Source organism: Tiliqua scincoides, chromosome 3, assembly GCF_035046505.1.
Source record: "Tiliqua scincoides isolate rTilSci1 chromosome 3, rTilSci1.hap2, whole genome shotgun sequence".
Classification (NCBI taxonomy): Eukaryota; Metazoa; Chordata; class Lepidosauria; order Squamata; family Scincidae; genus Tiliqua; species Tiliqua scincoides.
The window spans coordinates 22,991,199-23,008,313 of NC_089823.1; the positions used below are offsets into that span (position 1 = coordinate 22,991,199).

General features: G+C 42.4%; 1 protein-coding gene across 1 annotated transcript in view; it reads right to left on the minus strand.

Moving 5' to 3' along the window:
* Nucleotides 1–8,949: 8,949 nt before the first annotated feature.
* Nucleotides 8,950–17,115, minus strand: part of MICU2 (mitochondrial calcium uptake 2) — a 112,135-nt gene continuing 103,969 nt past the window's right edge. Inside the window, exons 9-12 of the mRNA XM_066621229.1 lie at nucleotides 15,210–15,381; nucleotides 14,924–15,032; nucleotides 14,032–14,189; nucleotides 8,950–11,940 (exon numbers count right to left, since the gene is read on the minus strand). Of these exons, the coding sequence (XP_066477326.1) occupies nucleotides 11,836–11,940; nucleotides 14,032–14,189; nucleotides 14,924–15,032; nucleotides 15,210–15,381 (544 nt within the window). The 3' untranslated portion in view covers nucleotides 8,950–11,835. The remainder of the gene's footprint in view (nucleotides 11,941–14,031; nucleotides 14,190–14,923; nucleotides 15,033–15,209; nucleotides 15,382–17,115) is intronic.

Here is a 17,115-nt window from a genome sequence, read left to right on the forward strand (position 1 = left end):
CAGATAGAAAGCTCTTCAACCTCTCCAGACTGAGAGCAAAGTCCAAAGTCCAGCTGAAATGTCTGCGTGACTTCCTCTTTGCTGACGATGCAGCTGTCACTACCCACTCTGCCAAAGATCTCCAGCAGCTCATGGATCGTTTTAGCAAGGCCTGTCATGATTTTGGACTGACGATCAGCCTGAAGAAAACACAGGTCATGGTTCAGGATGTGGACTCACCTCCCTGCATTACAATCTCTGCGCATGAACTGGAGGTTGTCCATGACTTTGTGTACCTTGGCTCAACGATCTCCGACACTCTTTCTCTCGATACCGAGCTAAACAAACGCATCGGTAAAGCAGCTACCACGTTTTCCAGACTCACAAAGAGAGTCTGGTCCAACAAGAAGCTGACGGAACATACCAAGATCCAGGTCTACAGAGCTTGCGTCCTGAGTACACTTCTGTACTGCAGCGAGTCATGGACTCTTCGCTCACAACAGGAGAGGAAACTGAACACATTCCACATGCGCTGCCTGGCAGGACAAAGTTCCAAACAATACAGTCCTGGAACAAGCTGGAATCCCTAGCATGTATGCACTGCTGAAACAGAGACACCTGCGTTGGCTTGGCCATGTTGTGAGAATGGATGATGGCCGGATCCCAAAGGATCTCCTCTATGGAGAACTCGTGCAAGGAAAGCGCCCTACAGGTAGACCACAGCTGCGATACAAGGACATCTGCAAGAGGGATCTGAAGGCCTTAGGAGTGGACCTCAACAGGTGGCAAACCCTGGCCTCTGAGCGGCCCGCTTGGAGGCAGGCTGTGCAGCATGGCCTTTCCCAGTTTGAAGAGACACTTGCCCAACAGTCTGAGGCTAAGAGGCAAAGAAGGAAGGCCCATAGCTAGGGAGACAGACCAGGGACAGACTGCACTTGCTCCCAGTGTGGAAGGGATTGTCACTCCCGAATCGGCCTTTTCAGCCACACTAGACGCTGTTCCAGAACCACCATCCAGAGTGCGATACCATAGTCTTCCGAGACTGAAGGTTGCCAACACATACGCACATTTCTGGAGGAAAACTCCATCACAGGTTACAAGCCATGATGGGTATGTTGGCAACCTTCAGTCTCGAAAAAGACTATGGTATCGTACAGTCTGAGATTAGCTGGCTGCTCAGCATGAGGACTGGGTAGGAAATTTTTTCTGTCATCCATATTGGCCATGAATGGCAGTTTTTTCACCTATCCCAGACTGGTGAGGGAGGGAAGGTGCGTTCAGTAGGTTTCATAAGTTTAAAATTGGTCACTTATGTTTAATAAAGTGGTCCAAGTTAAACTGGAGCGTGGTCTGGTGTCTTAAGTTGGGAGGTGCAAGTGTAAATAGACTGCCAGATGTAGGAGAGTGGCAGTGAGATGCAAGTATCTTGTGGCCTTGTATTCTCTGAGGCATGTGGTGGACTGCTGTGCCATAAAGGAACTAGATGGGCCCTGGGCCTGATCCAGCAGGGCTCTTCTAAGGTGTTTATGAGTCCCTGACTGCTTCTGTCATGCTCCAGAACCATAGACAGGGCAGAATTCTATGGGGATTGCCCAGAGGACAAAGAGCAGCTATCCCTATTCTGGTCTCCCATAAGCAGGGTGACCAGATGTCATTAACCACCTGAGGACAAGACACCCCCAAATGTAGGACATCCAAGAAAAATGGAGGACACGACAAACTAAAAGTTAAAAGTACTCAGTGATTTCATGTGGTTAATTTAAACACAATATTTTTAAATTTAAAACCACATTCCATATAATTCATTAATTACAAGAAGGCTGCCTGCTCACAGGGAAAAGGAGAACATTTAAGTTCTTTTCCAGAGTATGGCTAAAAAAAGAGGACTGCCTTGGTCGCCTTGGTGGATGACCTACGCCGGGGACTGGACAGGGGGAGTGCGTCCCTGTTGGTCCTGCTGGACCTCTCAGCGGCTTTCGATACCATCGACCATGGTATCCTTCTGGACCGATTGGCCGAGCTGGGAGTTGGAGGCACTGTTTTGCAGTGGTTCCGCTCCTACTTGGAAGGTTGGTCCCAGATGGTGGTGCTGGGGGATGCCTGTTTGACACCCTGGCCCTTGAAGTGTGGGGTGCCGCAGGGTTCAATTCTGTCCCCCATGCTATTTAATATCTACATGAAACCGCTGGGAGAGGTCATCCGGGGGTTTGGAGTGGGGTGTCATCAATACGCTGATGACACCCAGCTTTATCTCTCCTTTCCTCCAGACTCCAGGATGGCGGTTGAGGGCCTGGAGCGCTGTCTGGAAGCAGTGAGGATCTGGATGGGGGCTAACAAGCTGAAATTAAATCCGGATAAGACAGAGGCTCTCCTGGTTCGGAAATCCTCGATGCAGGTGCTGGATTATCGGCTTGCTCTGAATGGGGTTGCACTCCCTCTGAAGGAGCAGGTGCGCAGCTTGGGGGTCCACGTGGACTCGCAGCTGCTCCTGGATTCCCAGGTGGCGGCTGTGGCTAGGGGGGCCTTCGTTCAGCTTCGGCTGGTGCGCCAGCTGCGTCCATACTTGGATCGTGCAGACCTGGCCACGGTGATCCATGGTACGGTGACATCGAGGTTAGATTATTGTAACACGCTTTATGTGGGGCTGCCCCTGAAGACGGTTCGGAAACTGCAATTAGTGCAGAATGCGGCAGCCCGTGTGGTCACTGGAGCTAGGCGGTTTGACTCTGTCAGCCCGCTTCTCCGGGGGCTACATTGGCTGCCCATTCGTTTCCAGGCCCAATTCAAGGTGCTGGTTTTGACCTTTAAAGCCCTATACTGCTCTGGGCCAGGCTATCTTAGAGATCGCCTACTCCCGTACAATCCGGCTCGTCCTCTTAGGTCGTCAGAGAAGGCCTTTTTACAAGCCGCCGCCTAAGGAGGTACGTGGGGTAGTGGCAAGAAATAGGGCCTTTTCAATAGTGGCACCAACGTTGTGGAACTCCCTTCCCCTTGACTTGAGAATGGCTCCCTCTCTGGAGACTTTTCGGCGAGGCCTGAAGACCTTGTTGTTTAATCAAGCCTTCTGACTTCATGGCCTTTTAAACATCTTTTAGTTGCTTTTTACAACAACAACAACAACAGGTATTTATATACCGCCTTTCTTGGTCTTTATTCAAGACTTTATTCAAGGCAGTTTACATAGGCAGGCTTTATTTAAATCTCTTATTAAATAGGGATTTTTACAATTTGAAAGAAGGTTCTTTCTTTCAAGAACCACTACATTCAGGTGTTTCATTCCGATCTGGTTTCACATTCTGGCCTCCATCCTCCCACGCTCAGAGCAGATGGAATAGCTCGGCTTCAGCTTGTCAGCTGCTTCAAGGTCGCACGGTGCCGGTGGCCTCGAACTGGCGACCTTGTGGATGTTATCTTCAGGCAGATGGAGGCTCTACCCTCTAGACCAGATCTCCTGCCCAAGTGGAGATCTTTTACAAGCACTTTTACAGGCTTGATTCCTCTTAAGTACTGCTGTTTTATGCTCTTTTATTCTTTTATCTGACTACTGTTTTTATGGGTTCTGCTAATGTGTTTTTTAATGTTTTTATCTGTTTGTGAAATTATGTTTTAATCTGTTTTATATGTTGTTAGCCGCCCTGGGTCCCTTTGGGGAGAAGGGTGGGATACAAATAAAGTTTTATTAATTATGATGATGATGATGATGATGTTCTGGGAAAAGAGGACATCTGGTCACCCCGCCCACAAGAGAGACTGGGATAAAGGCCTTTAAAAGGTGCACTTTGCTCACAAGTGTTGCAAAATGAAATAAAGGTCCCCAGGAGGGACCTGCCTGAGACCTCCCAGCACCTGAGAAGCTCATCCAATGCTACTCCTCTTACCTGGTGGTGTGCCAGTGTCTGCTCCTCTTACAACAAAAACAACAACAACAACAGGTATTTATATACCGCCTTTCTTGGTCTTTATTCAAGACTTTATTCAAGGCGGTTGTCAGCTGCTTCAAGGTCGCACGGTGCCGTTGGCCTCAAACTGGCGACCTTGTGGATGTTATCTTCAGGCAGACGGAGGCTCTACCCTCTAGACCAGACCTCCTGCCCCAATTCTGGCTTACATTCTGGCTTGCCAAAGAAAGAGGGGAGCAAGCAGAATGTGGTTCCACAAGGTGGTGTTAGCAGAAGACACAGCTTCTTTTGCTAGTGGCTGGGTATGAATCAGATTCTTATATTACTTCTTCCCCTATCTTTTTCTCTTTATCTGTTTAACAGCACAATCCTATGCATGTCTACTCAGAAGTAAGCCCCACTGAGTTCAATGGGACTTACTTGCAAGTAAGGGTGGATAGGATTGCCCCCCCCTCCTTCTCCTATGTGTCAGCCAGGTAGGTGCTAGAAGGGTGCAGTGGGAATTAGTGACTATCGGAAGAGAGAATGAGAGTATTGCCAGGACCCAACATGGGGTTGTTGGTGAGATATGGGTCATCCTTACCTTTATATTGTGGTTTACTAGGGCTGGTAGTGAACACAACAAATGCTCCCAAGATGAGTGTGGACATATGAATTTATGTCATATTGAGTCAAACTCTTGGTCCATCATATTAAACAGAGCTCACACTAAATGGCAGTGGCTCTTATGGTTTCCAAGGGGGTGCTTTTCAGCTCCATCTGGAGATATAATGGATTGAATGAACCTGGGATGTTTCCCATAATTGGTCAGTGAATTTAAAAGAAACGCATACTGAAAAGGACTGAAGGCCATAGATTGGAAGAAAGTGGATGGGCGAGGGGAGTATTTGCAGAGATTATTTTCATGAGCCAAAAATATAGCTATACAGTTGTATATCTGTGGGGGATATGTTCCTGCTGTTCTGGTCGCCACATCTCAAAAAGGCCATAGTGGAAATGGAAAAGGTGCAAAAGAGAGTGACCAAGATGATTACTGGGCTGGGGCACCTTCCTTATGAGGAAAGGCTATGGCGTTTGAGCCTCTTCAGCCTAGAAAAGAGATGTCGGGGGGGGGACGGGACGGGACATGATTGAGACATACAAAATTATGCATGGAAAGGATAAAGTGGATAGAGAGAGATGCTCTTTACACTCTCACATAACACCAGAACCAGGGGACATCCACGAAATTGAGTGTTGGGAGGGTTAGGACAGACAAAAGAAAATATTTCTTTACTCAGCATGTGGTTGGTCTGTGGAACTCCTTGCCACAGGATGCGGTGACGGCATCTGGCCTGAATGCCTTTACAAGGGGATTGGACAAGTTTCTGGAGGAAAAATCCATTATGGGTTACAAGCCATGATGTGTATGTGCAACCTCCTGATTTTAGAAATGGGCTATGTCAGAATGCCAATGCAAGGGAGGGCACCAGGATGCAGGTCTCTTGTTATCTGGTGTGCTCCCTGGGGCATTTGGTGGGCTACTGTGAGATACAGGAAGCTGGACTAGATGGGCCTATGGCCTGATCCAGTGGGGCTGTTCCCATGTTCTTATGAAACCATAGATAGCAGCAAACCCCATACTTAATGTTGCTCTGCACAAGCCCTTCAGACTGTTTCCTCTTTGTCTTCTTGTTAACGCTTGCCCTCCATTGGAGGCAAACAAAAAGAGGAAGCAGTTTGGGGGACTGCAAAAGCTATCCACTCCAGCAGCAGCAATGGCAGAAGCAACTGAAGCAAGAAGCAGATAGCACAGGAGGCAGCAAAAGAGGTCAAACAAAACAAAACAGTCTGTGGATGTGTGGGGGGACATGGTATATAAGAGGAGCACCACTTTAAATGGTCCCTCTTTGTGCAATTATCAGGGATAATTTCGTATGCCTGGCACAAACAAAAACAGCAGAAATACATTGCAAAAGCCCCTTCACTGAAGGGCTACAATATACAACTTTGTTGCAAAACTTTATTTAAAATATACATTCTGGAAAAGTAGTATTCAATTCAACTTGCATTAAGCAAGACAATCACTACACTCCAGGGCTTCTATTCAAAACAGCAGACTATTACTCTGTCACTCTGCAATGCCAGTAGGCAAATTCTTGTAACCTAAAAAGAATTTGCAAACAATTTAGAGAAAATTCTTTATTGGGATGGTATTAATCCTTCCAGGGCAGAGGTACAGAGTATCTTTAATAAATTGAATTTTCCTCATCTAGATGCATCTTGCCACACCCATAACGGACACAGAAACAGAAAATATAACTGAAAATCTGAAGAAAGCAATGGGTTAGATCAGTGGTTCCCAAACTGTGGGTCCGTGGCCCACCACTGGGGCATGACCCAATGTTTGATGGGTGGTGAGATTGACAAGGCAGATTAGGCTATGTGTATCAAGGGTTAAACAACCTGCTACTTGGGGGGAGCACGGCTGCCCAATCACCATTATAGCTACAGAGGCTTGAGCAACAACAGCAAACTATTCTAGGCAGTGTGTAAATTTTCTTTTGATCGCCTGGTATTTTGGTGTAGTGGTTTAGAAAGGACTCTGATATTTTCACTCTTATTATTTGATGCTTCTAAGGATGATCCCACACGTTGAACTTATGTTCTAGACAGCCCTTGGTCAAATTAACCCATTTTTGCCCGGCCCACAGGAGTACACATTTGGTCCCTTTTGCGTATATGCAATGTTGGGAAGAAATGGCTTAAGTGCTGCATAGCCTATACTTCTAACAGCTTTCCTATACTTGCAATCAGTGCTGTTTCCAGGTTGCCCCCCTATAACACCCTTGCCACATACTGATGGTGTATTGGGCCCTCCCCTTGCCACTTGTACACAGGGTTCTGGTGGTGGCTTCTAATTCCACCCCTGCTTGCACTACCAATCTGCACAACCTATGGCTATTGTCCCAAACCTTAATCCTCAACTTGTTTCAAACTACTCATGACTCAATTATCATTTCTCCCAGGGCTCTCACACAACCTGTCCCTCAACATATCCTCAAATGGTACCTTGTATCCAGTCAGCCTTCAATCCTCTCAACTCTCCACTCTGCCCAGAGCATTAACAGGTTCTGCTTTCTGCACCTTCAAATTCATATCTACCTTGCAGGCCTGGAAGCCCCAACCCCCTCTTTACAATACCATATGCTCTCAACTGCCTTAGTTTTCCAGAGTTGAATATAAAACCTCAAAATGAATCTTTAAGGTGCAGGCAAAGTTTCATCGCAATGTCTCATTTTTCAAGGGACCACACTGTTGTTTTACATCTTTCTTTGAGTGCTTTTGAAAACATGCTGGGTTCAAACCTGAAATGCAAAATATTGACCTAAACATGCACATCAATTTTTATCATGATAGCTCAAACTTCAAAGCAAATAATGTGCTTTATTTTAAATTTTCCTTCTCCCACTTGAAAATAAGTGTGGACGTTGAGATTCTATTTGAATCTGAAATTAGAATTGCGGCTTGTGCCAAATGTCATTCCAACATGCCAATGAGTATAGCGTGATTGCATTACAAGCCAACTGATGCACAGAATACCAAATGAGTGAATTAAACCAAAGGCCTCACTCACTACAACTGCCTAATTATGACATTTATGTGATTCTTTAATTTTCATTTCTGTGATGCTTTAATTTGCATTTTTGTGATGCTCTAATTTCCTTTGTGGTAATTCTCAGTGTCTGCCACTACTGTGAACGCCACAACTGTGAGATAAGATACCGAGCAAGAGACAGATTGTGAGTTTGCTGATAAGTAAGGATTTCAACCCACATATTTTAGTGCCAAGTGAAGGGACACACATTACAGTCCACTTCATTGCTTCTCTGTGCCTAATCTTTAGACTTAAATCATTTTCTATTCCCTGGTATCAATATGAGCTTACCTAATGAAATGTGCTTGTCTTTGGCCAGAATCCAGAGATCATTGTCTGCATGCAGAGCAGCTCATACAGGAAGCTTGTGAAAGGAAAATCAGGTTGCATTCAGCACATTTAACACAGCTGAACAAACATACAGGTTGTACAGCTCTTGTGTGCACCCGTGCCCAGAACCAGTGGAGCAGTCCTCAAGTCCCAGCTTTCATGACTTACTTTGATTTGTAACCTGTCCAAGGATTCAAAACATTTAACAATTAATTGTTAATTGTTAATTAACAATTGTTAATTGTTAACTGTAAGTGCAATTGGCGAAGTCCTCCTGATATTCTGCGGGTTGTGCTATGGAGTAGATTTGAAAGTCAACCAGCATGTTAAAACCTGTATACACTCATTTTAAAGAAGGACTAATTAATCCAGCTCTCTTGTTTCTCAAGGAAATGGTTAGTAAAGTTAGGGCTCCACCTTGTGGAAACTGGAATAATATACTGTATTTTTTTTTTTCACACAAGAACCACAAACCTAAATTAAAAGGACAATGATCTTAAATATCTCAGTCACATACTTTTCTGTGAACACAACTCTGAGATACAATTTGTGAAAGTTATAACTGAGGTGCTGTATTACTTAGAATTAATGGCAACAACTTTAATCTTTGCTTCCTCATATGTATAACTCACTGTTCTATTGAATATACTCTAGCAGATAATACAAACTGAATGAAGATTCATAAAATAACACAACACAAATGTTAAAATAAGAATCACAAATCCTAAACAAAGTACAGCTAAGAGCCTTGAGAAGTTCAGCGGTTTCAACCCAGCTAAAACATATCCTACTAAATGACCCAACTAAAACATATCCTACTAATTGACCATTAAGGCAGGGCTATGCTTCTTCTGTTTGTAGCAGGAGTGGAGTTTAAGGGCAGAACTGGGTAAGAAATATGTTCCATATGTGAAAAACTAGCATTATGCCTTGGTAGTGCTTCTCTTCGATGCTCCAATACCAGTGTGAAATTTTCCCTTATTTTATGAGAAATATTTAGCCTGAAAACACAGAACAGTCCATCACTTCCCCTTTGCGGAAGTACAGCAGTGTCTTATCATTTACGACTGAATGTACTTTCTCACCAACAAAGATACGTGAAGGTTAACTGTTCCAAAAGTAAAAATTTATTGGCAAACAAAGATATCACACAGAGTTAAAAACACAAAAGTGAAAAACCCACAGAATATAAGGAGGTACAACAAAAACTTCCAGCCCTGATAAATAAAGCCAGAGCTAAAAGCAAATTGCACTGAATCCCAAAATTGAAGTACGAGTCTTAGGAATGCAAAGCAACTGGGAGTGTACTGTATTAATTAAAAAAAACAAAACAGCATTCTAAGATTACACCACCAGTTCTTAAAACAGTCTGCCACATGTGTTCATGTTGGCAAAATGAGGAACTGAAATTTTGATGTCCACTGTATTATTAACAGTATTTATATACCGCTTTTCAACTAAAAGTTCACAAAGCGGTTTACAGAGAAAAATCAAATAACTAATGGCTCCCTGTAAGAAAGATAGTCTGGTCCAAAGGTAGTGGGTTATTTCAACTGATTGTTCACAATCAGTTACAGATTCATCTCCATAAGACAGGTCTGTACTATATCCTTCTCCAAAGATTCCCAGCTTGCACAGATTTACAGCAGTGATTCTTCCCTAGGATGAAACTGAACATTTCATACAGTGCCACACAAAAATCACTGCAGCATTGAAATTGGAAGTTCTGTTGTCAGTGCACTTCTATCACAATCACATGCAGGTTTACTCAGACATCTCCACCAAGTTCAGGAGTACACAAATGGGCATAAAATTGTAGCTTTGATCGTCTTTTTTATTTCCCAGAACATTCTATTGTAAGACTTCTCTTAATATAGCAAACCTAAGCTTTTTTTTCTGAACTGCATCCAAACAGCAGCTTAGGGTGCAATCCTAACCCCTTATGTCAGTATTTTCCAGCTCTGGCATAGCGGTGCCAATGGGATGTGTGCTGCATCCTGCAGTTGGGTGTCACTCATGGAAGCCTCCTCAAAGTCAGGGAATGTTTGTTCCCTTACCTCGGAACTGCATTGCCCTTAAGTCAGTGCTGGCAAGCACTGACATAAGGGGTTAGGATTGCGCCCATAGTCTTTCTCCTCTCCCTGTACCCACAGAAAGGTTTTTGTAAATCTTGGTGATTTATGGATCACCAAGAACCACCTTAAGATTTAAGTGCCATCCATGCATATATTTAAAATGTGTAACTGAATATGTTTTTCCTGCAAATTTCCTATAATAGAACTCTTGGCACAGTTTAAAAACACTACTAAGGTATTGCAGTTATGTATTGGTAGTAGGCCAATAAGTTTCTCAAAGTAGCAAATGCAGCAGAATGAAGAAAAGAAAGACAATGTATGCATTTAAAGTTCAAGGACACAAGGTAGCTGCATTGCCTCTATGACCAACAGATTTGGTTCAGACACTGATTAAAAGGTAGCTGGATCTGAACCAACACTGCTGCAGAACAACAGTGTTGCACACACACACCACCTTCTATTAAAGGCGAGGTGCCTCAGGATTCCTGATCTGATGCTCAACCTGGTTACTCTAGAACAGTGATTTTCAACCTTTTTCATCTCATGGCACACTGACAAGGTACTAAAATTGTCAAGGCATACCATCTGTTTTTAGACAATTGATAAGGCACACCATGCTGTGGGTGGGGGGGGGGGCTAACATCCTCCAAAGGCCCTACTGATAAATGACCCTTCCCCAAACTCCCACCTGCCAACCATTTGCAGAACATCAGAGTGCTTCAGTACAACAATGTGCCATGGCACAGTGGTTGAAAATGGCTGCTCTAGAAAGTGTAGGCAAGGGAAAAATTTAAGCACCTCTCCTGTCATGCCTCTGCTTTAAACCTCCTCCCACTCTCCAAGTGCCTTCTTTAAAAACTCACTGGAGCACCGTTACGCATGGATTTATGTTCCATAATTTTATTTGTGTTTCCAGACAGACAAACAGACCTATTTATGCTAGCTTTCGTCCTCTTTTCCATTGATCTCTTGTGATAACCAGGCCCCATCCTGTGCTTAGGCACAGTAAAACGGTAGGAAGCACATAGCAAAAGGGTGACTGCAGGGTAGAAGATTACTCACTACATCCTGGTAGAATCTTAGTGATAAGCAAAGCCAGCAGCCATTTCATTCATATCTACTCAATAGGCCTTTGTTTCTCTTCAAAGTTTGGTTGAACCAAACTTTTAAATCCACACACTTTCACACCATTGACAATCTCCTAGTTTATGTAAATATTTTCATATTCCCAAATCAGGGACAGAAAGCCTACAGCAAACAACCAACAGATGTATTTGCATAAATGAACAAAAACAATTCAGGACAATACAAGAATATCATTAGCATGTGAAACAAGCTTCCCTAGGCAAGAGAGGTTTCAATATCCGCAAAGTGTTATTTTCTAGAAGCAGTACTTGAGTGCTAATTTTTCACTTTTTATGTACCATCATATAAAGTTGCAAGCCTGTAATCACTTCACAGCTAGTAAAATCCAATGGGGGAACTAATCAGTGGTTTGACTATAATTTTTAAATGATATTGGCCTTGTAAAATTGTAGGATTCATGGTTGTTGTTTTTTTGGCTGGTACCTAGAAGGAAGGAGGACGATTCACTGTCACAGCAAGGCCACCTTCTTTTTGTAATACTCTCAGATTAAAATTCCAGGTAGATTGATCAACTAAGGAAGTTTGATCGTATTTATTTCTGAGAATTTTGGTATCACCTGAACATTCATGAGAGCCGGAAATCATAATAGTCTCCCCAATGCAAACCTGATTAAATGGATAAATACTGTAAAATTATGATGAGAAAATAAAAGTGTTTCATACTCAACTGTATAAATTGACTGTACTGTATCTACTAAAGCTAGCATGTAAACAAGAATACATGAAAAATGACATTTATAGTTATAAAATGATGCTCTTATGGGTATGTTTAACAAGGGCTTTTCCCAGTTTGTTTCCAGACTTCTTTTGCTCCTTTAATGCTTTCTCTTTTCACACATTTCCAGTAACCTTGGACTCCTTGCTGCTGAGGGACCTGTTCAGAAAAATAGTAATTATTGCTCCAGTTGTGTTACGTTACACCACTTGGTTGACTTTCAGGAAATGGTGAGACACCTTACCTTGGACAACTAGCAGGTTGGTTCCTACCCTCCTTGAATACTCTGCAGTGGCCATGCCACCTAGTCACTATTTAACCATGTAACATTACAATTACTTGGCATATTTTTTAATATGACACTTTTCAACAAAAATGTCTCAAAGTCCTCAAGTGTTAATAAAACTAATTTAAGTGATTGAGAATCCAGCTGAGGGACTCGCTATTCTGCACACCAACTATGCACTGTTGCATATGCATATTGCAAATTGACTATGAGCCCAATCCTGAGCTCGGCATGCCAGCTTACTGCCGGTGCACCCTGTCGAAAATGTGCCATAAGGCATGTTTGTGGGCCCTAGCACCGGGCAAGCACTGGAGGTAAGTGGAGATGTGGGGGAAGTGGGCGTTTGGGGAGGCGGGGGGAGGGCAGGCATTACAGGGAGAGAGCGGGGAGGAGGCATGTCGGGGGAGGGAGCAGGGAGGGAGGGAGGTGGGACTGGTGGAGCTTTGCTCCACTGGACCCAAAGCCTCCATGTCAAGCTCACTGCCCGACATGGAGGCACTTGATTTACCACCGATCTTATGATTGGTGGTGAATCGAGTAGCCCCATTGCAGGGCTACTCCGTTTACCTGGTGGAAAGGGTAAACAGCCATTTTTGGTGCTGCAGCAGCTCCACACCCCAGGCAGCTCAGGATTGGGCTGTATGAATATTTTGGTTAGTCTTCCCACCTTCGTGTTTGCTGTTTGCTCTTCCTGGTTTTTTGTTTGATTAATAGTCTGCTGTGTTGTTTTTAATGTTTTATTTACTCTTTATATGCATTTTTTACTGCTGATTTTTATTGCAATTTGGTTTTATGGTATTTTAATTTATGAATGTAAGCCATCTTGGGTGCTCCACTGTTTGGGGAACAGGGAGGGATAACAATATCTTAAATAAATAAAATAGTGCCTAAAAATTTTAACCTGATTCATCAAGAACAGTCTGTCCAGGGCAAGAAAGGTCCCATCCTTACTTTAGGTGAATCATATGCTAGTGTGCCATTTAAAGACACCTCTCTGAAACCAACAAGGATCAATTCCCAGAAAGCTAATGGAATTTTTATTTCTTCAAATTCCCTCATGACATTTGTAACATGAGCTATCTGGGTGTTATCAATTCTTGAGCTCTTGGCATCTGTCTCTCACATCCAAACTCTGTTTGTGGCAGAGCAATCTGAACACTGTGGATAAATCTGATCAATCAGTTGGATATAAAGGATCCTGAAGCAGAACAAGTAATTATGGCAGATGACATTCAGGACCCTACAGTCCTGAAAAACTGACACTATACTGGCATGGAGCATGCCTCATGTCCATAGGATTGGATGGTTAAGTAAAGATTTATGAGGTTACCCTAGTAGCAAGGAATCTAATATGCTAGCAAACAGTTCAAAGAATTCATAATTTGAAAGTTCCCTATTTTTCAATTTAATTATAATTAATGAATTATAAATTAATTATATAAGGTTGCATTCTATGTGCATTGCGCTTGTGCAAATTCAAGTATATGTGCTTGGCCACAAAAAAAGAGAGAAACACATAAATAGTGCCCCACCATTCCACTAATGAAGTAAGTGCCCTAGAGTGAGCGCAAGATGGAAGAATGAATCTGCTGTTCCTTCAATCATCTCAGTTCCCACCTGTCTCTCATAGTGTGATTTTAGTTTAAGAGACAGCATGTATTTTTCAGATTTAAGATAGTTTGTTTCGACTATACATGATTTTCCCCTTATGCGCTGATTCCAGAAGCTAACTTTTGTGTAAGATGTGACCTGTCTGTAATTATATATTTTTCAATATATAATTGAAATATATGTCTCTTATAATTCCAAAAAACAGTCACCCTTGAAAGCAGCAGCCCCCTAAAATGCTCATAGCTATCTGTTCCTACGAACTATTTCCATAAGGATTATACAGTTTGTATGTTGGTTCTAAAAACAATTAAACAGTTCTATTGCACATTTTAGGTAACTTAAGACTTTGTTACCCTTAAGCCTCGATGCATCCTGTTCTTTAGAACTCCAAGGAACTCTGCATGACTAAGGCAATTGTCTCCATCTAAATCAAAGATCTTGAAGATAGTGTCCAAAATGTTGTCTGAGAGCTCCTGTCCTGTAGCCACTTTCACAGCCCTCTTGAATTCAGCTAGCAAGAGAAATAACATGCTACTGTTACAAAGAAAGATAGCTAGCTAGTGAGATTGTGAAAACTCAACAATGGAGGAAACTAAATATGGAGAATGAACACTGGAGGGGTGCCTATACATTTTAGAAACCAGTGTCTCTGAGCATCTTACACTGTTATGTGCAATACAGTGAACCCACAATCTAATTGGGGGAAAGAAGTATTTGTTAATACTGAAGGTCCATGAAATCCAAATGCATTTAAGTCAATGTAGACAGGTGTGTGCAAAATGTATATGCTAGTTTTAATGAAGCAGAAAACATCCATTGTTTCCGAAGTCTGTTACATCAAGGTCCTTCAAACTGAGGAATGTTATAAATTAATTCAATGCATTTCTTCAATAGTTCACCTCTAAATCAGAGGATCATTTAAGGGTCATTTTGCAAGTTGTAAGCCTCTGTGGTTCAACATGTGGCCGCAAGGCCAGTTATGAGGTCCTTGGGAGGCTGGCAGCTCCCCAACCACCCCCAAGTCTGGTGAGCCATGGCTTGTCTGCCTGCCCGTTCACTCTTGTGAACGGAATTGCTGGAGAAAAGATACCTTGCGAGGCTAGCAAGATATTTCAAAAGTTTTGTGGTAACTAGAGGCAGAATCCTTTTGGAAGGCGGCAACACCATGCAACTGCAGCTTACAGTACACATTTTCAGAAACCTCTTTGCTCAGCATTCAACTACACAAAGCTTTGCACATCTTACCCTGTTTAACTGGACGGTTGGCCACAGTAAACATTTTCAAGGCAATTGAAAAGTCTTCTAGGCGGTTTGTAAACTGGCAGAAAGTCTTAAATTCTTCCATACTGATACTCTAAAACATCAAAACAGACCTCATTAAGCTTTTCAGGTTAGAGAGCCAAAGCCAAGTATTTTCCTAAGAGGAATTTATTAGATTCCAAATCTGACAGTCAACAGATACGTATGTACATATCCAACATTTGAATTATACTTTAGAAGTGTCATTCACATTGAGGCCCTCTATACCAACCTCTCCTGCTTGAATTCTCTGTTTCACATTTTGCCAGTACACTTCATTGTTTTCTTCATTAGTAAAATAAAGCAGCCATTCTATGAAGTCCTCTTTTGTCATAATGTTCATGCCTTTGGCAAACTGGATGAATTCCATTTCTTGCACCTCTGTTTGTAAATTCTGCATAAATCTAAGAACAAGAGTGGCAAAATACCTCTGAATACAAATTAAATTTAGTGCTATTCAATAATATGATGAAGGCATTCAAATTTACAGCTAGCACTATATCAGTAAGCAACATCACCTTGCTTCACAATTTTCACCCTACTTGCACAGGAAATGCAACAGAAACTTCCATGACCAGAGACTCCTTTCAAAGTACTGGAGATTACAGAAGGTGAGACTTGCTCATGTGACTGACAGAACCTGGCACTCAGTAATGTCTTTCAGTACTTTTACCACTAGGGTGCTCTCTAAATCCATGTACCATTATGAAAGCAATAAGCTATGGGCTGAAAGAGTTGCACTGCTACATGCATGCATAACTGTTTCCCGAATGAGGGAGGCTACTTGGAAAATGTACCTGAGCAGAACATGGAAACATGATGGAAGGTATGGTTTTAAAACAGACTTCACAAAGAACTCTAACATTATTCATGTGACCCATCCCATTGTTTAAAAATCCTTCATATATACGTATATCAAAATACTTGAGAATTTTACAAAAGCAAATTTACGTAATTCAGATTCTCATTTGAGAAATGTTAATGTTATTCTTCTCTAAATTCCTAAGGCGCAGAAGGGAAATAGAGGCAAATCTTAAAGATGGGGGTGGGGAGAAGAGGGGATGCCTACATTTCAATTCCTTGAGTCCTAATAGAATATGACAACCAATTCACCTAGAATCAGCCTGCATGTTAACCCGTATTCATTCTACTCATCAGTGCATCTTGTTCCACCCACAAAGTCAAACTCATTTATTCCTGCATAAGCTTTGGTCATCATCAAGTTGCACCACGTGGCTACGAAGACAGCAAATGAATTTTAGCCTGCATTAGTAGAATTGTTGCAGAAGTTGTGGTTCGGCTTTACTCCACATTGATCAGACCTCACCTAGAGTACTATGTCCAATTTTGGGCACCTCGTTTTAAGAAAGATGCAGCCAAACTGGAGCAGGTTCAGAGAAGAGCAAGGAGAATGATCACAGGGCTGGAGAACAAGTGCTACAAGGAATGGTGGAGAGATGTTGGTACGTTTAGCCTGAAGAAGATAAGGTTGAGAGGGATATGATAGTGCTCCTCAAATACTTGCAGGGCTGTCATATGGAAGAAGGAACAATTCTGTTCTTAACTGCCTTTGAGAGTAGAACTAGATCAAATTAGTACAAACTGTAAGAGAGGAGATTCTGGCTGGAGAAATTATTGATGGTCAAGGAGGTTTTGGCAGTGGAACATATTTCCGAAGGAGGTGAATTCTCCCTCACTGGAGATTGTCAAGAAGAGGCTGCTGGAGATGCTCTAGGAGGATTTTCTGCTAAAGACAGGGGGTTGGACAAGATGACCTTGTAGGAACCTTCCAACTCCTAGATTCTATGTCGATTGTAGTCCATGAAAGCTGATGCTGAAATAAATGGGCTAGTCCTGAAACTGCTTCAAAACTGCTGTTTTTGCTACAACAGACAAAACACAGTGACCCCCAAATAAGTCATCATCCTAACCACACCAATTTTGTTATTTTAGCAATTTTCTAAATTCGATATAGTGCTTCATTGTGAAAGGAAATGGAACTTTGCTAATTGATAATTATTTGGAACTATTTTTGCTGTGGTGAGGTTTATAAGAGGATCTTTGTTTCTGACACCTAGGAAGATAAGGAATCTTTAAGAATACGGATAAAATTTCCTCAGTCTTCAAGATTCTCACAT